Source organism: Numenius arquata, chromosome 10 (genome assembly GCF_964106895.1).
Source record: "Numenius arquata chromosome 10, bNumArq3.hap1.1, whole genome shotgun sequence".
Lineage (NCBI taxonomy): Eukaryota > Metazoa > Chordata > Aves > Charadriiformes > Scolopacidae > Numenius > Numenius arquata.
Genome location: NC_133585.1, coordinates 40972812 through 40995020, shown reverse-complemented (window position 1 = coordinate 40995020; position 22209 = coordinate 40972812). Strand labels below are relative to the sequence as shown.

General features: G+C 46.3%; 1 protein-coding gene across 2 annotated transcripts in view; it reads left to right on the top strand.

Annotated features, from left to right (window-relative positions):
• Nucleotides 1-22209, top strand: part of SEPTIN11 (septin 11) — a 58908-nt gene that overhangs the window by 23103 nt on the left and 13596 nt on the right. For both annotated transcript variants that reach the window (XM_074154654.1, XM_074154655.1), the window contains exons 2-7: nt 6543-6657; nt 10433-10628; nt 13067-13253; nt 15505-15666; nt 17421-17517; nt 19327-19495. In XM_074154654.1, coding sequence (XP_074010755.1) covers nt 6543-6657; nt 10433-10628; nt 13067-13253; nt 15505-15666; nt 17421-17517; nt 19327-19495 — 926 coding nt within the window. The remainder of the gene's footprint in view (nt 1-6542; nt 6658-10432; nt 10629-13066; nt 13254-15504; nt 15667-17420; nt 17518-19326; nt 19496-22209) is intronic.

The window sequence follows — 22209 nt, the reverse complement described above, 5'->3', positions numbered from 1 at the left end:
AAGACCCACACCTCCCCTTCTCCGTCTGCTGCTGCCTTGTGCTTTGTTGCCCAAATTGCTTCCAGCCTTCCTCCTTGCAAAATAACTTTTTCTGCTATCCTGATTCTCCAGGATTAAAAGGAGAAAGCAGTACATGTGAGAAGAGCCTTTTTGTGTTCCCAGTGATCCCTGTGGTTTCTGAGTGAGGGACCCAGCTGTGGCATAACACTTTAAGTGTTTCTTGTTACTGGGAGTAGGGAGACCTGGCTCCTTGCTATTGTCTTAGACATTGCTGGGGGGCTGGGGCAGGGGACTTACTGAACGAAGCACACTCTATTGAGAAGCTCTGTGCCCATAAGCAGCTACAGCTGGTGCCAGCTTTTATCTAGGAAGAACAAGATGGTTTACCGAGGTCCAGCCCTTGAGGGCAAGAGCTGTGGCAGCAAGTCACTTCGTGGGTTGGTGGCAGGGTGGGAGGCGTTAGCCATCCAGCTTGCCTACCTCTCTGGTGAATCCTTGTGGCTTGTTTGGCACATCGCTCTACAGAATGAGAATGTCTTCCAAAGGAGTCTGCTTTCCCTGTTGAGAGAGAGAAGGGGGAGGAAGAAAGCTGGGGGGAAGACAGACCTCCCAGACTTCAGTAGCTCACAGAGACATCTACCCAGTCTGCAGCCAGCCAGCAGCAGAAGCATGGAGACAAGAACTCCCCCTCCTCTGCTGGTGACACTGATGGTTATCCTAGCCTAAAACAACAGTAAAGTCTGTCCTTTCTTGATTAACTGATTGATTGCTATAGGGCTATTTTCTTGTGGCAGGACTGCGCTAGCTGTGGCAAGGAGGGGAAAGCAATTGTTCTTTCTTTTTGTGGTCCCCCATACTATTATACTTGAGTTCCCTTGTCCAAGAAGTAAGGGCTTAACCTTTCCCTTAAGGAAAGGGAATGAGGTTTGTGGGTGCTGTTTCAAAGAACTTAACAGTGAGTGTGGCTCTGGTGTAGGTGCTAGGAGTATTTCATGCTATGCCTGCCAGGACTGTAGCTCTCGGGTTTAATGGGGGAAAAGGGTATGATAGATCTGTCTCTCGTTAACTGCCCTTTGCTTCTATGCTCACTGCTCTTTACTGAGCCACCTTTTTGTCTGAGCAGACTAAAGTATCTCTGAGGTCCCTGACTTTGGATGCAGCATCTAAGATTACTTCAGAAATGCAAGAATGTGTCCCTAGTAATGGGGCAAAAATGTAGCTGGCCTGAGCTGCTGACAACAATAAAAGCTTTCAGAATTTCTTAAAGGTGCCTCCTAAGTCGTGTGGCCTCAAATAACTAAACACTTGCTTCATATTTGTGGTTGAGCTCAATATTTTGCATACCAACATTTTCCCCTCTTGAATTTGAGGCTCATTTTTGTTTTCTTTAACTCTTTGGAGGCCGTGTGAAACTGACCCCCAGCTGCAAGGAGCAGTGGGCTGGGGGGCCTGAAGGGGAATATTTTGCTGGCAGCCTTAAAGCAGAAGGGGCTCAGCCAGGAGCTTGCTTGGCTTGTGGGAACAACTGTTGTCACGGTTAAGTCCTGAGCGAGGAGAGCAGACTATGACAATAAATGCAGGTGTCCTTTTGGACCCTCTCTCCTCAGCCTTTTGGGAGTGACGTTCTTTCTACACAGGAGAAGAGTAATTTTGCTTTATTTCGGATCAGCTTCCAGACACCTTCTGAAGTGTAAGGACGTGGCTTTGCTTTGTGCTGCCTCTGGAGAAGTGATGAATTTCTGATCATGGGACCCATCTCTATATCCACCTCCCCATCTGCATGTAGGCATAGTCTTGCTGACTCCAATGAGGGAAATAAGTTTCCCCTTATTCCTGCTACCTCTGCCAAGCCACCGTGGCTTAGGAGGAATGAGCTGATTCTCTCCTTGCACGTGTCTTGTCAGCCAAATTGTTTTATAAAGCTTCACTGAATTACATCCAGGCAAACCCACTGTTGGCCACAGAGCATCTGTTACAGCGTTGCTTGACCTATAAAACCTTTGCCACCAGGAGCTGTGTATGAAGAAAACCAGATCTGAAGTAGACTTACAGGGCTCTGACATTGCAAACCATTTCTCGGCGTTTGCAAGCTTCCCTCCCCCCCCCATCTCATTAAAATGAAAAGCAGTAGGACACAGGGTCCTGAAAATTAACCTTTTTGTAGTGATGGTACGTAGTAGATGCTATACCTCTGGAGGCCTGTCTCTGCTTTACTTACCCCTTCCCTTATCTTACTAGAGTTAAAACCAGCAGCTGCGGTAACAGCATCTGAAAGACTGCTCTTGACCCAGGAAATATTAACTGTGGGATGCCTTGTAGGTCACTGCAGTGAAAAGAAAAGTGATCAGCATCTTTCCCAATAAACAAGCATTTATTTGTTCATGTTACTCTACAGTTTTTGTAGGGGTTACTGTATGGCTCTGGACATTCAGAATAGCTTCCCCCTCATGCGGGTAGTATGTCAAGAGGGAGGGAGCGTTTGCCATGTAATGTGAAGTTCAGTAGAGGAGACATGACTGTGTCTTAAGGAAGAGTTTAAAAATAAAGACTGCTCTTGGGATGTCTTAAGCTCTCTGACATCTGAGAACATCCAGACATCCAAGTCCAGTGTGGCTGGTGTAAATTGGCTGATCTCTATAGAAGTCTGTGAAGCTGGAGTTTTACCTATGCTGATCTTGTCCATTGCTTCTGAAGCTGCAAGCAAGGAGGGGTGCTTGGCAAACAGTTCTTCTCTTAGCATGCTTGTAAGAGGTCAGCGCTTACAGATAGAGCGACTTGTCTGTGTGTCAATAAGGCATCTCTTAGGACTGTGTTACTGTGAGTGACAGCTGAGGAGTTGTTTTAGTCCAGGAGTGTATTTAAGTGCAGTATTAGGGGAAGAGCGGAGTTGTGCTGAGTTCAAAAGCATGCTGAGCTCTGCTAATCATCTGAGGGGAAAATGAGGAGTACACTTGGGAAGAAGTTGGTGAGGCTGGGTGGTGATATATGCCTTTCCACTCGGGGTGAAGCGCCTGGGCAGCCCTGCTGCCTTTCTCTGGAAGAAGAGCCCCGTGGCAGGAGGAATAAATCAATGCTGGTAGCTCCCCTGGCTTGCTGGGTGTGTACGGGAGCTCTGGGCTTGTTGCTGTGGGGCAGGAGCCTTTGCCTGTGTCAGCCTTTGACCATTCTTCAGCTAGAGGCACCCAGTTTTCAGTGGGATGACTCACTTGAGATCAAAACCCAGCCCACTCTTCTCAGGGGCTTGTCACAGCGATTCACAGCCAGAGCAGTGTGGCCATCTGAGTTAGCATCCCGTTGTTTTTAAAACACTTCTGTTTTGCCAGACTGAATGCGTGAATCACTTGTCTGTTCTGCTAATTATACACTGAGCAATCATGCTTGTTGCTCTCCAGCAAAGGTTTCCTTTCCATGTGGGTAAGACCTGAGCTCGTGAGCTACTCCTGAGTTTGCGGTCGTTTCAGTCCTTGTCCCTTTGCCAGGCAGCCCAAGGGCTGACAACTGTAGCACTGTTGAGCTAATAAAGACCAAACCGCCCAGTCCAATGCCATCGGGCTAATTGGTAAAATTGCCCATTGTGGTTTTGCTGGTTGGCATCCTTGGCTGACCTGTGCCATGGCTAAAGGGGCCACAGAGCCTCATGGGGAGTCCTGCAGCTTCCATCCTGCTTCTGAAACCTCTGCTGTGGGGAGAGCAGAGAAAGGAGACGGGGTTTTTCTCCTTGTGTCAGCATCCCTGTACTTACTGAACAGGAGTAAGCTACCCTCTTGAAGAGGGTGAAAGCAAGAGCTGTTTCATTTGCGTGTGGAGGGAGATATTTAGAAACTCTAGTCCCTTTGGCTGTCCTGCCGTGTCCAAAATGCATATCTGTGGTACTTCTGCAGAAATGTACAGATTTTCTGTATCCACTCAATGAGATGGGCTACAGCCTGGGGAATACTGAGGGAGGTGGAGGCTTGGGTTTGCTTTTCATCTTTGCCCATGCCTTGGGCCTCTGAGCTTTTCATGACTGTTTCAGGCAGATATCAGGCTACACTTCTGCCTCCTGTTATGCAGCACAGCTTGTGAAAAATACTTGGCATTGGAAAGTGTAGAGAGAGTTTTTGTTTTTTCCACTGTTGATGTTTGCCGTTTGCAGGGGAAAAAAATAGAAAAGGGAGGGAACTAAACCAAAGAAGGTATGCTGCAAAAAATAACTGACACAGATGTAAGAGATGAGTCTAACTCCTGTTCCTGCTGAGTAACTGATGATGAGGCAGTACTTGCTTTCCCAAAATATATCAGGGAAAGAGATATTGGTGCTGTGCTGAGAGATGTTCAACACCCACCAGTTTCTGTGAAGCCTGTGAGTCATGGGCACCTATTGCTTTCTGGGATCTGCTCCGAGTTCCCTTTGCTTAATGATAAACCCAAGCCTACTGGTGTTTTAAAAATACCAATGTTACAAATATGTAATTTAACCCATTCACATCATAAATCCCAGGGTTGTCTTCCATTGCCTGGAGCTTTTCCAGGAAAATCACTGTTGAGGGTAAATGAGGTGATGGTTTCCTTTGTGTTGTGTGTGGGTTTTTTCTTTGTTTTTTTTTTAACCCAGCCCGTGTGAAGAAGATGGCAACTCTTAATCACCATAAGTTTCGTCCAGTATATGGAAGGATGGAGGTGAGCAGTCTGGCATTAAGGCTTCAGACAAGCCTGGTTCAGGTGTTAAGAAAAGGCTTAGGTATCTAGTACAGTGTCAGGCTGTGTGTGCCAGCATGGCAAAAGGAAGCCCTTTGTGCCATATGGTAATAGCACAGGCTTAGACATTTTTTACTCTGAGATACTGCCTTTCTCAGAGAATTTCTGTGGTGTTTTTTTTAAGTCTGAGTGGTATTTTCATCAGCATTTGACTCAGATGTAACTTATTTCTTCCTGCAATTGGTGGCTAGGCTCTATGTTTTGAGGAGGGAAGTTGGGATGCTCAGCAGTTGCACAGAGAGCAGGAAGTCTTCCTCCTTATTTTTACAACCAAAGAGTGTCTTTTTCCATGTCTGGTCCAAAGCCCACTGATTTTTGTGGAGAGGAAGCTGGTGCTTCCAGCATCTTTAAACGAGACTGAGGCTGTCCATGGCTGTAATGTAGCTCAACAGTATGGCCTAGGTGGAGTGACTCTACTGGAAATGTTTGGGTTTGGAGAAAGGTTAGTATCTTAAGGACAACAGACTTTGAGAAAAACGTTGTATGAAGTAACAGCAGAGCTGCTCTAGGGCTACTGAGGAGGTTTTTCTTAATTTTTTTATCTGTGCTCAGGATGTTGGCAAAACTGCAGTTTGCCAGGGAAGAGATAACCGGGCAGGCTTCTTTCTCCAAGCCTCTCTGCGAATTACTGTACAGCTGTTGTGGAAAAGCCTTAAATACAATCTTGGAGGTGTTTCAAACCTCCCTTCTGTGAGGTCTGTGCTTCCCAGTTACCCTCCATGAAATGGCTTTGGTGTGTTTGATGTTATCAGCCCAGCCCCCCTGGGCAGCCTGGAGGAAGAGAGCGGGTCAGGAGGTGTGACTTGGACCTCTGGGGTGCCTGGCCTGGCATTTTTTTTTTCCTGCTGAAGACATGGAGGGGCAGCATGGCAGGCTTTGAAAGTCACGCAGGAAATGCCGGGAATGGTGCCCTGTTCTCTCACCTTGTGTTAGATGGGGTTATTTGTAAACCAAGGCATCTGCAGAACAGCACGCATGCTTTTTTCCCTTCTGGTCAAGGCCTGTAAAAGCTGGAAGGAGATTTAGGTGGCTTTAGAGGCAGTGTTGCCACCTAAACTATGTCCTCCTGCGGCCATGCTGAAGGGTTGGAGCAAAAGTCCAAGAGCATTGCGTTTCCCGTGTACTGCTGGGAGACTAGAGCAAGCCTGAGAAAGCTGATCCTTCCCTTTGGCAAACTGAGCCAAGGGGAGCACAGGCTTGGTTCTTTGCTTGCCTGCACAGGATTTTGGATTTGCAACCAGGACTGCATTGCAACCTGTGTCACGCTTTTGTGTGCTGTTTAGGAGAGCTGGCCTTGCTGGATGGTTTGGGGAAGCTCCCACCCTGCTGGGGGAGTCTTGAAAGGGGAGGTTGGCTGGTTTCTGCCGTAGAGCTGTACAGTGTTTATGGAGGAGGCACACTTGGCTGCTTCAGCAATTAAACAGGAATTGATCTGCCTGTGGCTATGACTGTTTCACTGTCTCTCTTCCAGGTGTCTCCCTAAACGATCTTTGGGTAACCCTAGGGATATGTGATGCTGAGGCCTCAGAAACAATGTCTGGGTGTTGCGAATTGGTACAGAATCATGGAGAAACAGTCTGGTGGTGTTTGTATGCCTTGGGGTTGAGGATGTTTTAGCTCCTGAGCCCCACAGCAGAAAGCTAGACAGAAGTAAAAGGAGAGTGCAGTTGGGAGGTGAACCTAAGACAGATCCTGTGTCCCAAAACCTCTTCTGGTGTTAGACAGTTCTGACGGGACTAGGCACAGCCGCCTTCTCTGGCAGGGTTTTGCAACCCTGTTAAATGCCTTTGTTCTTGGTCTTACAGAGTGATGACCTTAGGAACCTGTCCCTCTCTGGCCATGTGGGCTTCGACAGCCTCCCTGATCAGCTGGTCAACAAGTCAACATCACAGGGCTTCTGCTTCAACATCCTCTGTGTGGGTAAGTCATCCTGCACCGCTGGGTGGTCACTTCATGCCAAGGAATGCACATGTATCCACAAATTAGCACCTTCTCCCTCCTGTGAAGCATGAGATCTGAGCCAGTGCGGACCATAGTGGCAGGGAAGTGACAGTTTCTTCCCAGAGCTGCTCCAGGGTAAAATCTAGTATCCCTCTTCCTTTTCTCTACCCCATTCCCTGACTCAAAACATGGAAATTTCTAGGTGTTAAAAAATCTACCCTTTTGATGGTCCTGCAGCTCTGCTTTCCCCAAGGGCTTCCTATAAGGAAACTGGGCTAACTTGGGAACTGAATGTATTTTTAAAAGAATGTTAACTTAAATCTGCCTTTCTCTGGGTTGGGTGCAGAGGCTGTTTCTCAAAAAATTGCATTCCTTCCCTTCCAGGCTTTGCCTGCCTGTCTCGTTATATTCTTAGTTTCTCCAGTTGGAAACGATGCCATTTTTAGTCTCCAAATGATGTACTTGAGAACAAAGCCTGTCACCTATTATCTGCTATATTTAATCTGGGTGCTGCAAGTTGGTTTTATAGCCTGAGTTAAGGTTACTTTTCCCAAATTTTTCAGAGGGTGAAATATGGGGAGGCAACTGCTTCTCTTGGCTATAGAGAGATACCTGCTGTTTTGGCACTCTATGGATACTGTGCAATTGGAAATCCCTTGCTCAGCCCTAGGGAGCTGCATGCCAAAACAGCTTTGACCCATAGGTGGACCTCTTCAAGGTGCCCCCAGGATGTAGTTCTGTAAACTGACAAAAATGGTGAGTTTTACTCTTAGTTTGGCAGAGCAGTCTACAAACATCATCTTCCCATTCATTGTTCTTTTAAGCCTGCAAGAAGGGAGTATTGTCCCTTCTAATTAGTTACATTATTAGCTGGAAAAAACCCACAACCCTCTGACTGTGACTTTTCTACAAGTTGAGGATTTCTGTCTGCAGTGCAGCGTGAGCTGTCTGAAAAGAAATCTGGCACACAAACTAGACTCCTCTCTATAGCTTTGCATGTCGAGGGAGGAGATAAGAGAATAGTTGTACTTCTGCATACTCAAGCTACCAGCCCTCACGTGACTCTCTCCTAGCAGCATGAAACTGTTTAAAATTCAGCAGGGAACAGCCCGACTAGCAGGCAGCTCTTTGATCAAAATAGCATAAATTAATTGCCTTTTTCTTTTGCAGTAAATATTCCTCTCTTAATGTGACTTTATATGTCTCCATTAACATAGCAACTTGGTCCAACTCTTTTCTCTTGTAAAATGTGCTGATCAACCATTTTTTTTTCACCCCAAATAAAAATTTCATACAAATTGCTGCAGTTGTCCAAGGAATAGAAATCTCCACCTGTAAATGAAAAACAAAACTTTTGAAATTGTGTTTTGAGAAAGGACACAATTAACTTGACATTGTAATATGAGACTTTTAATTGTGGTCTGCATGGATAAAATGCTGTGAAGCCTGTCTAGCACAGCATGCAGCAGTGCTGCATTCACATTGGGAGCTCACTAAAATATGTAGCTTCAGAGATTAACAGTCTGTGCCATCAGTTTAGGATGGATCTTTTCGTGTGGGTTGCGCTCTGTGTGGGTCTAGATTTTCAGTTATAATGTCATGTATACTTTCAGTCTTCCCCCTCTTTCGTTTGTTCATTTTTTTTTTTTTTTAAAGCTTGCTTTATGTCCTGCAGCTTCCCAGGGTAGGAATACTGCAACAAGCATATCTCAATTTTTTTTTTACTGGGCTCTACATAACCACTTACCTTCCTGAGCCTAGCATGGAAAATGGTCAAAGTCAAAGCCAGCAAAATGAACTGTCAGGTATCACAGACCAACAGGTACTTGCTGAGTAGTGTCATTTGTTTCTGTGGACACAAATACTACATGGTTTTCTGAGGTCTTCTAAGTAGGGGGTTCATGTTTTCCAAGAGATTTTTTGTGCTAGGAGAGCTGTGTATAGCCTAGAGAGATGCTTAGGGCAATCCCAGATGGAGGCTCCTCTCTCCCGCCTGATATTTTGCTTTACTTTTCTATGATTTGGTTCTACTTACCATTTTAGGGGGTTTAAGAGGTTGCAATAGGACCCCTCACAAGCCTGACCTGCAAATGCCAGAGCCTGCCCACTGCAGTCCAGGAGCTCTGTCCCAAATCCCAGCATCTCTTTGGTTGGAGCAACTCCAGGATGTTACCTCAGCTCACCCCATGCTCACAGCATGGGTAGTAGTAGCAGTGTAATTGCTAAGCAAACACTTTTGACTTAAAAATGGGATTTAGGCTAATGCTTTCATCCATGTTACTAATTGCACTGGGGATTAGTGAACCTGTAACAGTTTTAAAAGTTGGTATTTAAGCAGCTTGCTCTTTCAGATTTTTTTGAAAACTTCATGTATCCCTGTCTCAAACTTTCATTGCCCAAGTTTCAGTATGGTTTTTTTGTGATTCTCTTGGAACAGAAATGGAAACTGAGCTGAAAAAAAAAAGCATAAAAACATGTAGAGAATCAGGTACCTCCTTGGGAATCAAATTTGGAGTTGAGAGAATTTTACAACTTGTGTAAAGAAAATCATATCAGAATTAGGACTTAGTCTATGCTATTAAAAAGATAATTATTTTTGAGTAAGAACAGCTTCTTGCTGTCCTGAATATAGATATTGCTTGTAAGGTGGGGAGGTTGGGGCTCTTCATGCTATCAAGCAGGAGGGAGCCCACATCACCAGTGAGGTCATACTAATGTGAAGACCACTGGGAACAAATGCTTTTATGGGAAAGGAATGATTGATTGTGTCTGTTGTGCTGCCAGTGTAGCAAGGCCAGTAACAGGGTTCTAGTAGCAGCAGGCATAGAATCGAATCATAGAATTGTCTAGGTTGGAAGGGACCTTTTTAAAATCATCTAGTCCAGCATTTGCTGGTTCATCATGGAAGGAGCTGTTTCCCTGCTTCAAGAAGGTGGGGAGAATCACTTGGCAAATGTCTAAGTAACAGTTCTTAAAACTGTCATGATTTTTGGGGGGGTTGGGGTTTTTTTATCCGTGTTTTTTTTTCCCCTTCCTTCCAGTTTAGAACCTTTTCTTCAGGGAGTCTCATAAGCCTCAGCCCATCCTCTCCAATTTCTGTTTCCCATGGAAAACATTAACAGTAGTATTACTGGAAAAGACTCTGTGTGTGTGAAACAAGCCCCTTTCCTTCCCCAAAATAATGAAAAATCCCTGAGGTCAGTGGTGCTTAGTATCTTAGTGATGCCCCTTTCAGTGTCCTTGCCTGTGATTGTGGTACACCTCCCTTGAAAACCCAGCCCACAAATTTCTCTTGCCATTCCCAGCACAGCAGCCTAGCTCTTTACCTGCGCATGCTGAAGACATTTGCGTTATCTTGATGTCTGTCAGGGTAGCAGCTTTTGCCTAGCAGGGGCTCATTTTGGATTTGCATCCCCAGTGTGTAGTGCTTCAATCGGGTATGCCTGCAAGATGTGCTGCAGACCCTGGCAGTGTGACCTGCAGAGGAAATTAGTCAGAGGCCAGCAGCCGAAGCCAGAGCTGCTGTCACCTCACAGTCTCCACAAAGTCCCTGGTTCAGTCCTGGGGGATTGGTAAAGATGGGGACTGTCTCAAAAGACATCTGTTCCTGCAAGGATTATTTTGCTTTGCCATGTGCACGTAGCCTAATTCCACTGCTACCCAAGTGGAATAATGCCTTAGCCTGGTGAATGTGCCTGAGAATGAGGTGAGGAAAAGCAGTTGGACTGTACTAACATTGCCTTTGTCTGCTCAGGTGAAACTGGCATCGGCAAGTCAACGTTGATGGACACTCTGTTCAATACCAAGTTTGAAAGTGAACCTGCAACGCACAATGAGCCTGGTGTGAGATTGAAAGCCAGGAGTTACGAGCTCCAGGAGAGTAATGTCCGTCTGAAGCTGACTATTGTCGACACAGTTGGATTTGGTGATCAAATTAACAAAGATGACAGGTAAATTTATTTCTGTCAGGAGAAGGAATCCTTGTGCTGATGTGCTCTGAGATCCGAAGGGCCTGACCCTGTGTGGGGAGTGGGTCCCTCACTGTTGCTTGGGGGTGTTTTGTGATCCTGGTGTAGCAGCTAGCATCACTCGCCCCAAGAGACAGGTAGAAACAGTGAAGAACAAACAGATCAACTAGGCTACAGAATTGAAACTGTCTTTTGCCCTCCATGTCTCTGTGCAGCTCAGTTGAAGTCTGTTTGAGTTGAAACATGCAAATATTTGAAAGTATGAGTTCGAATTGCAATTACGTTGCATCTTTTAGGGAGCTGGGACTCGGATCACAGTTCCTGTTCACAACATCCTGCAATGTTCAAGTTGAAGTTGGTTTTACTTTTGTGTTGTACCTAGGTACTGATTTTCATGTTGCGTAATGAAAGCAAATTAAGTAAATATTCTGGGCAGCCCACGCAATCTCCTGTGTCCATCAGTATGGACTTTTGCTGTAGTGTTAAAACTAGTCATACTAATACTCTAATGCATTTCCTATATCTTAAAGCCATACATTCCCTTGCTGCAGTAGTCCCGGCTCCCTCTGAAGGGTTGTTTGCAATCCTCTTCTCTGCACGTTGCTGAGTGAGAGCACGCTGGCTGGCAGCCTGCACGCTGACTGAAGCTATTAGGGCACTAGGAAGATAGACAGCGTAAGCTCTTTGGAAATGCAGGCTTAACATCCAAGTTTTCACCAACATCCCTGTTAGCATGGACACTGAGCAGGTTCTGCTGCCTGTTCCATAAGGAAAACTATAGATTTTTAAAAAAGATTTTACAGTGCTTTATTTTTGTAACATTTTCTTGCTTCTTGACCTGACCCCAAAATAAAACTCTTGCCCCTGCTTTGTGGCTCCTGCTCCTAACTAATGCTACAGAGCATGCTGGCTGGAGGGAGGGCTCTGCTCGTCAGCCACTGCCATATGCTCTCAGGCAAGAACAAAAAAAGAGGAAAGAGCAGGTGCTCAGAGCAGGGATGCTCTGTAGCTTGTTACTGCTGGGTCACTTTGCATTTGCTTCACTCCGCAGATGAGAAGAGCCAGCAGTGTTGGTGGTGAAGCCCCTCCAACTTCCCTCTCAGGTTGCTGGAGAGAGGGGCAGTCACAGGACAGCAGGACTTAGGGGCAGCTTTTGTCATGCTGTGTCCTGACACATATGGCCACAGTGGAGGTGGCATTTTCTCTGTGCTCCTGGTTTGAGTCCTCTCAGTCCTTTTTGCTCTGCTTTTTTACGGTGCTTTCTCTAATAGATCTCGCAATGTTAGGCCTTACTGCTTTCTTTGCAATGTGCCTGTGCCTGAGGTTTTGGGGGTCTCGTGATCAGAGTCAGAATTTCCAAAAGCCAAGAAACTCGAGCAGCAGTTGTTGCAAACCCACACAGTGATATTCATGATACCCTCTGTGCCTGCAAATTGCGAGGCAGCGCTCAGTACTGTTGTATGGGTCTCTGATGTTGGCAGCCCTCACGCAGTGCTGCTTGTCTTGCTATAGCTCTTGCTTGGTAAATCAAGCAAGAGTCTGGTCTGCTTTGCTAAGGGTTTTAAGCAACTGCTCAAACAGCTGCACTGGCATCTGGAGCAGAGTGGCCGGAGCAGAGCCTTGCTGCTGGCTGCCTGTTAGAAGGGTGTTTCTGGAGGACCTGAAAACTTGTGATGGTCTATTTTTTTTTTTCCTCACAACTGCTTTTGAGGGAGGGTATTTACACTGCTGTGAATCCAGTGTTGAAGGCAGTGGAAGTGTTGTCTTGGTCTCAGTGCTCTCCTTTGAGAGCTTCCATGGGCCAGAGGGCCTGAGGCTGCCCTTGGTGGAGGGAGGAACAAACCAAAAAGTTCCCTTTCCAGTAGCACAATCAGTCAGATCAGGGCATGTTACACTGCACTAGCGTTTTTTCTCTAACAAAATGGTCCCCCCAAAGCACCTAAACAGTGTAGTTGTACCCTGAGCTTTGCTCACAGACTGTGATTCCTGAAAAGTTCCTTTTGTCCCCTTGTGAATCTCCCTTCCCTCTTTTAAGATACAAACAAGCTTTTGGACAAGCTAGGGTAGGTGGCAGTTTAATGTTTAAATTTTCTTGGATGATTCTTGGTGACATTGGCAGAGCAGCAGCTCAGACTTTAATTGGAAAGACTGTAAAATACATTGTTTTTCAGGTTAGCAGCCGTGTGTAGTTCCCATGCACCCAAATTCCAGGGTCTCTGCTGCTTTATATTGCTAATATGTCCATAATACTCTCCCTGGGCACCAAGTGGAAGCACACACTTGCTAAGAAGGGACTGTAGGTTGGGCTGGGAGGGTTGCAGTGCTCGTCCCTGTGTTGTGCTTCCTGAGCGTTGATCAGTGACCTATGCTGTCCCAGTAGTGAATGCTCTAGTTTTCTGTGCCCTGTTTTCTCTCTTTAGCTACAAGCCTATAGTAGAATATATCGATGCACAGTTTGAAGCCTACTTGCAAGAAGAGCTGAAGATCAAACGATCCCTGTTCAATTACCACGACACCAGAATTCATGCCTGCCTATATTTCATTGCACCAACCGGACACTCACTGAAGTCTCTAGACTTGGTCACCATGAAGAAGCTTGACAGTAAGGTACTTGCTGCTTATGTTATGACCTTTGCATGGCCCTACTAGTGCTTTTATGATCTTGGCACAGGCTTAGTTAAACCTGCTCAGAAAAATACCGTCTGTTTTTAGCAGTGGGGAATTGCAGAGGTGCTGTGTGAAAACTTTACCTTGGGCTAGCTGCTAGAATTGGTGATTATTCACTGATTCATATGATGCAGAGATTTATTAAGAGTTTGGGCTCCTGCCCTTTTCCAGTCCCATCTTGGGTTAGGAAACTTGACTGCTTGCTTCACAGCTATGCTATAAAGTTAGCAATCTGAAAGCAGGAAACTGTATTTATGAGGATGTATTAGGAGACCAATGTTCTTGTTTTCCTGTGGGTAAACCCCGCCAAGTTCAGTGACAGATTTGTTCACAACTGAAAGATTGGTTGGCTGTTGAAAAAGAGAGAAAAGTATGTTTGCCTCCTTAAATGTATAAATAAAAAGAGGTTGAAGTTGAAATCTGCTAGTTCTAGCACTCAAAGACATGGTTGCCATCTCTGTTTTGCTTTGTCTAACCAACTAATTAGGTTATTATACAAAACTTGGTTTGGTAAGTGTATATGAGATAAGTACACCTAAAACAATTTAGGTCATCTTACTAATCAATGAAAAACAAATCAAAGTGCTGTGTCTGCATGCTCTGACTGCATCCAGCTATACACAGTGATGTGATCTTCTGTGGCAGATGTAGTGTTGTTCTAATCATAATCTGATAAACAAGAAGAACCTGAATAAATATATTACTTGGCATATGCTTTTTCAGTTACCCTCATGACTAGCAAGAATGGGAACTGAGCTTCGTACCATAGTGTTTTACTAAATACTTGCAAGATTTCATCTCTTTTCTAGGCAAAATAACTGAAGTGCAAATGTAAAACTTCAGTATTTAAATGGAGCTTTCTCTGTGCTGCTTTACATCATGATTAAGGAATTTAAATCAGACCACCCTACACCTTTGGCTCATTGGATCCTGATTCTGCAGAAGATAAATGATGACAATGGCTCTTTATTTCCTAGAGTGGCCTATCGATTGGCTTTTATGCAGTGATGGAGAAGAAGGGTCCCTGCCCTATTCAACTTAAAATAGAGTTATGGAGATTTACCCAAAGCGAGCTAATTGGCATTCATGTTCTATCTTTTGGCAAAGGGGGATTTAATAACTCCAGGCCATACTCTGAACGGTATTAAGAGATGTAACATAAGAGGATTTCCAAGTACTGTAGTTAGAATCCTTTCATATAGGTCAATATCTTTCTCACTACATTTTTCTGTTTGTTGTTGCAAGGAGAAGCAAATCCTGTAAGATCAAAAGCAGAAATTGTCCCTATGGGGGGAGTAAAAGGGAAAGAAAGCAGGATTCCTTGTCCTAATGCATTCTTGCCCTCTCCCAGCAAAGCAGATGCTTGTGTGGTGCTTGCTGTGCATTGATCTGTGCTACACTGAGGGTACTGTGCTATCTCCCCTCGGCTCCTAGATGGTGTTGCTGTTTGCCATCCTGCTGTCGGTGTTGCAAACAGCCTGTCTAGGGAGGAGAGTCAGTAACTTATATTTAATTTCTGTGTTAACCCTGTCATGTAGTTCTCTTGAATGACTATCTTAAAGCTGTGCAGGGAGAAATTGGCACTAGTCCCGCAGTACAGCGGTGTATGGGAGCATGTGAGGGTATGCAGGTGCAGGAAGTGTGCCTGTGTTACTGCCAGTCCCTTCCCTGTGTGTTGCATGGTTCCATATGGACCATCTGCTTCCACCTCCAGTGGGGTAACAGCAGCACTGCTGCCCACCCAGGTGTCCCTGATAACAACATTGAGCAAATGCCCAAGAGGCTATTGTCTGAGTGGGTCTCTTGCAGTAATCCAGCCGGCTGTGGTATGAAGGAGATGTGCATAGATGGTTATTTCCTTTTTCTTTTTTTTGGAACAGTTTATAATAATCTCTGACAGCATTTCCTGTCCAGCCAGTTTGGATGAGGAGGGGAATACGACAGGCCAGGAAATAGCATGTTGCCAAATTGCATTTGACTTCTTTTTAAGGCCATCATCACTGCTGCCTGAAAATCCTGTCTAAGGCAGTGGTGCTGTCAGCAGCAGCCCTGGGGAAGGCCTTCCATTGGGGAGGTGGTGGCTGGCGGTACTTACAGGGTGGCTGCTGCAGGGTGCATGCTGTTCTCTGTCCTCTCCCGGTGATGCAACATGGGCAGTCTTGTATGTGGAGGTGCTGTCTTTGTCTTGCAGGTGAACATCATCCCCATCATTGCTAAGGCTGACACCATTGCAAAAAATGAGTTGCACAAGTTCAAGAGTAAAATCATGAGTGAGCTGGTCAGCAACGGTGTCCAGATCTACCAGTTCCCGACGGATGAAGAGACAGTAGCTGAGATAAATGCCACGATGAGTGTATGTTTTTGGGAGGGGGTTTGCTTGCCTTGGTTTGAGAGGGCCCATCCTTGATGGTAGGGCACACTGTGCCATGTTTCTTTTGGCTTTAGAACTACAGTCTAAGCACAAATATCAGGCTGGCCAGAAGGCTTTTGCAGGTGGAGATACCTGTCACGTGTGGGCTGCTTAGCCAGATATAATTCATTTTATAGCAAACGATTCTCCTCTGAGCATTTTTTCATATCCTTCCCCTATTGCAGTATTCCCATCTCAGGAAAGGAAGAGGATGGGAGGCAGGGCCCCAATGTGGTCAGGGCAAAGGGCTGGGGTTTGGGTTTCCTGTCCCAAATGACCACTTGTTGCTTAGTGGGGGGTGATTCACTTCTGCCTTTGTTTTTGCTTTCCGGTGAGAGTGGGGGCGTCAGTGATGTTCCATCTCTCCACAGGGCCAGTGGCCATCAGCAGCAAGGGCTCTGGCTTTCACCTCCTTCCCCTTCCGTTAGCATTTAGGGCAGACAAGACTTAGGGTAGAGCAAATGTTTTAGTGGGATTTACAGAGGGAAACAACTGTTTCCCATTGGCCTGACTTGGCGTGTAAGGGGAAGAACCGAGCTCAGAGTTTCTGGCAGTGACATGCATTACAGCAGCAGTGATGGGGCCCTTGAGGGACTTTCATGGGGCATGTAACACTGAAGAGGACATGCCAACCCCAAAGCAAGTGCAAGGATGAGATTGACATATTAGTAGTTTACAAGCAATGGAGGCATCAAGATTAAGCCATTTCCTTGCAACTTGAAGGCTTTTGTGAATTTCCCTGCACGACTGCTTGTAGGTGGGCAACTGTCACATCCAGCTTGATATCAGGCCCTCTCCAAACCTTGATATTGCCTCTTTTCCTTGTCTATGTTGTGTTCTTGACAGGGAGAAGCTGGCACAGAGAAGGGACGTGGCTCTGCCAGGGTGCAGCATGTGCAGTTTGTGTTTGCCTTCCTGTGGTGCAGCCTGGCGGCTGGGAAACTCCTTTGCCAGTTAATCACATCTCCTCTGCCACTTGGCTTCTTCCCCTCCCACCCAGCCTGTGACCATGGCTTGGCCGCCACCGCACCAGCTCTCAGAGCTTGTGCCCGGCCCTGCTGGATGCTGTTAAGGCAGGGAGAGCACCGCAGGGGCAGGCTGGCGGCAGACGCCAGCTCCCTCCCGGCAGCAGCCACGCTTCTGGGAGTAGATCCCAGATTGTCACCACCACACCCATGGAGAGACTGGGACATAGCAGAGCTCAGTGACTCAGACGTGTCGGCCCAGGGCTGGGTCCACTCTGCTCTTCCCCTTGCTCACAGCTTTGCCCTTTTTAAGAGGAAGCATTAGTAGTTATTTCTAGCAGCAGAAAACCCCTGAAATTTTAATCTACCTTCCTTGGGAGGAGGTACTTAGTTTTCTTCTTTTATTTTTTGACAGTTATTTTTCCTCACTGTTCAAATTCAATTCTGGTTTGTAAGACTTCTCCTGTGCTTAAGATAGTCATGCTTTGTAATTACATGAAAAATATGTACCTCACTTGTATTTTTAGGACTTGAGAATTTTGGACTTTAAGTCAGAGCAGGTTTCTCATCCAGACTGTCCTGTTGCTTTTTCTAAAACACCAGATGAATTGCAAAGGCGTTTAAGCAACTTAAATCCAGGGCAGCTGCCACAATAAACAGCTTTCTTCAGAAACAATCCCTGGCAAGGCAGCAAAGGAAATCCCTAACCTTATTGTCCCTTTCCTTTTGTAGGTCCACCTTCCTTTTGCTGTGGTTGGCAGCACTGAAGAAGTGAAGATTGGCAATAAAATGGCAAAAGCCAGGCAGTACCCCTGGGGTGTTGTGCAGGGTATGTTACCAAAAGAACAAATAAGACATTATCATCCTGCCTCGTTCTGATGAAAAGTGCATTGATCTCTGGATGGTCCTTATCAAAATCTATCTTGAGAAAGCAAGGTCACAGCTCTGAGGCTTCTCCTTGAAATCAGGGCTTTGCAACCTAAGTTTAGACACGGAGGGGGTTTGGTGGAAGGGTGGTGGTGTCAACCTAGCCATTGGCTTTGGGAAAGAGCAGGATAACATTAATAAGAGATACTAAATAACTAGCTTGAAAAATGAAAAATTAAATCTCCATTCTCTGTTCCTTATGCTTTTCTGCCAGCAAAAAGTGTGAGCTTTGACAGCAGAGCGATTCAGTTTGGACCTTGCACACAAGCCTGAATGCAAACTCATAGCTGGGTTTTTCTGAGGAGGTCAGCAGGTCCTCTGCTCTCTCAGCTTGAAGTGGGAGCAGAACTAACTCATTACTGGCTGCTTGGTATGTTTTGTCCTGGAATTGTAAACTGTGGACATGCAGCTTAGGTATGCAATCCCCCATAAAGTTTTCAGCTGAAAGCTCCTTTCTGTTGGGGAGTAGAGTGTGGGAAGGGCTGTGGTTGCAACCCAGGCTGTACTGAAGCTGCCAAAGATAGGACTGGTTCTTGCTTTCCCAACCAGTGCTGAGAAGTACAGGGTTGAGACTGTGGTGGTCTGCTTGTGGCTTCAGCTTGTGTAGTTGGAGAATGACCCAGCAAGCTGCAGGGGAACATTCACTGGGCAATTCTGCAAAACTCACCAAGTTTTTCTCAGTAACACAAGCTGACCCTGAAAGCAGCTTCAAACTTACTGTCTTCAGCTCTGTACACCAGAGGATAATACTGGGAATAACTCACAATTGGGAAAGAAGTTAATATGTTTGGGATGTCTTGGACTTGACACACGTCCTTCTGGGTTCTTGCTTTTCCCAGGAAACTAGGACCAGATAGTCAAAGATGTTTAGTTGGGTACCAGAGAGGCTTTGAAGGTCTTGCCCTGAACTGCCCCTTTGCAGAGACAGCTGCTGTGGTCCGAAAGGGAGCAGCTGGAGTGCTTCACCATGTCCCCAGGGCATGCTGCAGAGCTGTGTTAGCAGCAGAGATGCCTGCTGCTTGCTGCTGCATCCTAAAGAGAGAACTTCCACTCCTTGGCTTGAAGCGTACCCAGTTTTCCCGCACTGAAGCGTGCAGCCCTCTGGCCACTTGCCCTTCTCACACTGAACAGCTTGCTCACCTAAGGGCTGACCGTGACACACCAGACCCTGCTCTGAACAGAAGTTGTTATGGGAAGCCATGTTATACTCTGTGTTCTGCCTCCCTTCAGTGCCAGGAGCAGGGATTTAGGGCTCCTTCATAAGGTTAGCTGACGTGGAAAAGGTACAGCATCTCTGACTGGGTCTTCTCATAATCTTTCCTTTCACCACTGCTACAAACTGAGACTTTGTTGCCTCCCTGTGCCCCTGTTGGTGACTTGGGCTTAGGGTGGATTTGAGTGGGAAGTGAAACCTTCTGTGCAAATGGATCATCACCTTGCAGAAATGCGTGGAGACACAGGAGCTCTGTGGCAGATGGGCAGCACAGATCTTGCAAATCCAGTGAAGGGCCTTGAACTGGTGCCTATGTGTTGGTGTGGGATGGTTTCATCCCCAGTTCAGCAAGGCATTTTTGGTGCAGGCTGACTTGGAGTTCTGCTTGTGTGTCTGAAGAACTCTCAGGCTTGTTGAACTGGGGCCCGGATCCAGGGAAAAGGGGGACCTGGCTCCTGGGTTTAATGTTCTCTCTGTGGATGGTCATCTTTTTTGCAGTTGAAAATGAAAACCACTGTGACTTTGTGAAGCTGCGGGAGATGCTGATCCGAGTGAACATGGAGGACTTGAGAGAGCAGACGCACACCCGACACTACGAGCTGTACAGGCGCTGCAAGCTTGAAGAGATGGGATTCAAGGACACGGATCCAGACAGCAAGCCTTTCAGGTAGGAAAGCGTAACTCAGGCCTTGTATAAACAGAGAGATTGGAGAGTTTGGGGTTGCTGATGTTTGCAAGAATCGGGGAGGAAATAGCCATGGTCACTTGGAGCAGCTGAGATGTAAAGTGTGGCTGGGGAGGAAAGCCTTGTGCAATGCAATCTTGCCCTCAGGGCCTAGGATTTGTACAGGAGAAGCATGGGAAAAGCTTGGGTGGCTGAGAGAGCCAATTCTTGCATTAACATCTAGAAAATATCTGAAATCCTCCAGCAGAGCCATACAAGCATTCTAGAGCCTGCAAAATGTCACCAGGTGCTTCAAGGTGATGTGTTTTGAAGGCAGAATATGACCCATTTCGGGTAAACCTGGGGAGTTTAGGAGAAAGAAGCATGTGTCCATAGATCTATCTGCACCCTGTTGCTTAAATTGTATCAGATTTATTTGGGCCCTTCTCTGAGCATCCCTTGCTCTGCCATGTCAAATATAAGCTACTGGCTTTCACTCACAAGCCTTTCAGTCTATCTCCTACCTGTTACCTGACTGCCAGTACTAAAAATTGTTTAAAGGATTGATTTCTAAATGCTCCTTCTGTGACTCAGTGTGGAGAGCAGTTCCTCACTGGACCCTTCAAACTGATTTTGCTCTCTATGTTTGAAACTGTCCATAGCTGTATGTTGGCTGAGAGGCTGCTGTAATGCAGGGCCTGCTGTCAGGATGACTTTTTCCTTGTTTCTCTGTGTCCTCAGCATCATGGAAGGGGATGTGTTTTGTAAGACATGGCGAGGGAGTTGGTGATAGTATGTGATCAGGACTTGTAGGCATGTCTGATTGGGAGCAGTTAACTGTTCACATTGTCAACTGATGGTCATGTAATCAAGCTGGGAGAATTTCATTTTGGGGTTGGGAAGTTGTGGTGTTGGTTGGGTTTTTTTTTTTCCTCTCTGCTCTTGCTTTCCTAAAACCTGTGAATTGTCCAGTCTTAAGTGAAGCTTATGCTCATCTTCCTACTGGCAGTGCTGTGAGTTTCATGGAGACTTGAGTGAACCTGTTGAACAGAGATTTTGTTAATCTCTTCAGAAATTCTTCCTGACACTTTTTGCCCTTGGAGAGGTCAGGTTTTGAGATGGTCAGGTGATACATTAGTACCCTCTTTCCTACTCCGCAGACTCAACGGTGTTTTGCAGCCAACTTGTTCTGCTACAAGTCAGGGCTGCATATAGTTGCTGGGCTTGAAAAGTGCAGCTGTGTCCGTGCTGAGATGAAGGTGACTCATGTTGAGGTATAACTGGTTACCAAGGAGGAGACCCTGGGATAAATCTTGTTGATGGTCCTAGGGCTTTTCACAGCTGCTCCAAGGTGTGTTGTGAAGAGGGTGCTGTGGTCTGATGCTTGAGGTTTGGCTTATTACTAAACACAGAGTTTATGCTGTCAGACAGCTTTATTGGTCTGAAGCCCAAGTCATTAGCTAGGGACAACAGCTGTGTGGGAATCTGGGAGGGAGTGTTTGTTTTCTTCTTTCATTTCCTGTTTCCCATTCCTCCCCAACTTTTCCCCAATAATTGCACCCGCTGCCTTAGCATCATCCCACGCTCCTCTCTGCCCCAGGGGAAGGCAGTCAGAATCAAACGTGCATCGATGTGGATTTACCCCTGAAAAACAAGTGCCTGTCAGGAACTGGCATGCCAGTCCTTGAGATGGTGGCCATTGCAGTTGGCTTGTGCAGATAACCATGGACATAGTTCACCTCTGATCCTCAGCATGGGATCTGCCAGGCAGGCTCCAGAGCAGAAGGCAGAGTTGGGGGCCTTGTGTTCATGTTTCTGGAAAACAGCACTCTGTGGTAAGCCAAGCAAGGTCTGCGCTGTGACATGGAGTTTGCATCAGTTCAGGATTTTATTTGTGACTTGCTGAGTTTACGCAGCTGCATTTCTTCTGCAGCACAGAAACTCTGCTGGAATCGGTTGAGCCCAGTTCTGTTACTAAGCTCAAGTGTGAAGCTTTATTGGATTTCCTTTCTGGAGAGCAATGGCTTAAGATGGGCTCAGCCCTTCCCTTTGAGGAATCCGAGGAATTTCCATTGCTTCCTGTACACGAGGCCTCTTTTGACCAAGCTATAAGTAGAAAGGAAATGAAAATGTACAGAATTTCTCCATCTGGTACGTGCTAGTTCAGAACAGTTCTCTCTGGGTGCCTCCTCCCTCCAATAAATAAACAAAACCTATGATCCCAAGCTGTTCGGCTGAGGCTGATGTGTATCTGAAATGAGGAAAACAGTAGGTTTGGTTCTTTCTGTTCTTCCTTCTGACATCAGGGATGAAAAGCATGCCTTTCCCCTGGGTCTGGGCCCTGGGAGCCACAGGGACTGCCACTCTTCAGCCAGTTTGCAGCAGCCAGGAGCAGGGACCTTTTTGTACATGCCGGGGTGAGCAGGTCAAAAGACCCCAGTAAACCATTGGTGCTATGTAGGCGCTTGTGTGAGGTCTGAAAAAAGGGAGGCTGGCAATGGTTGCGAGACCTATCTTGCTGGCAGAACCCCCACCATTTGTCCAAGCTGCAGGAGGTGAGGAGAGAGCACCAGTGCCCCCGTAGGCATCTGCTCTGTTGTGTCCTCTGTTGCACAGAGACCCTTCTGCTGTCCTGCATTGTTGTGGACTGGTTTCTCTGCTGCTCTGGTTAACTTTCTCAAAACACTTTTTTTAAAAATATTGTTTACAAGGGCATC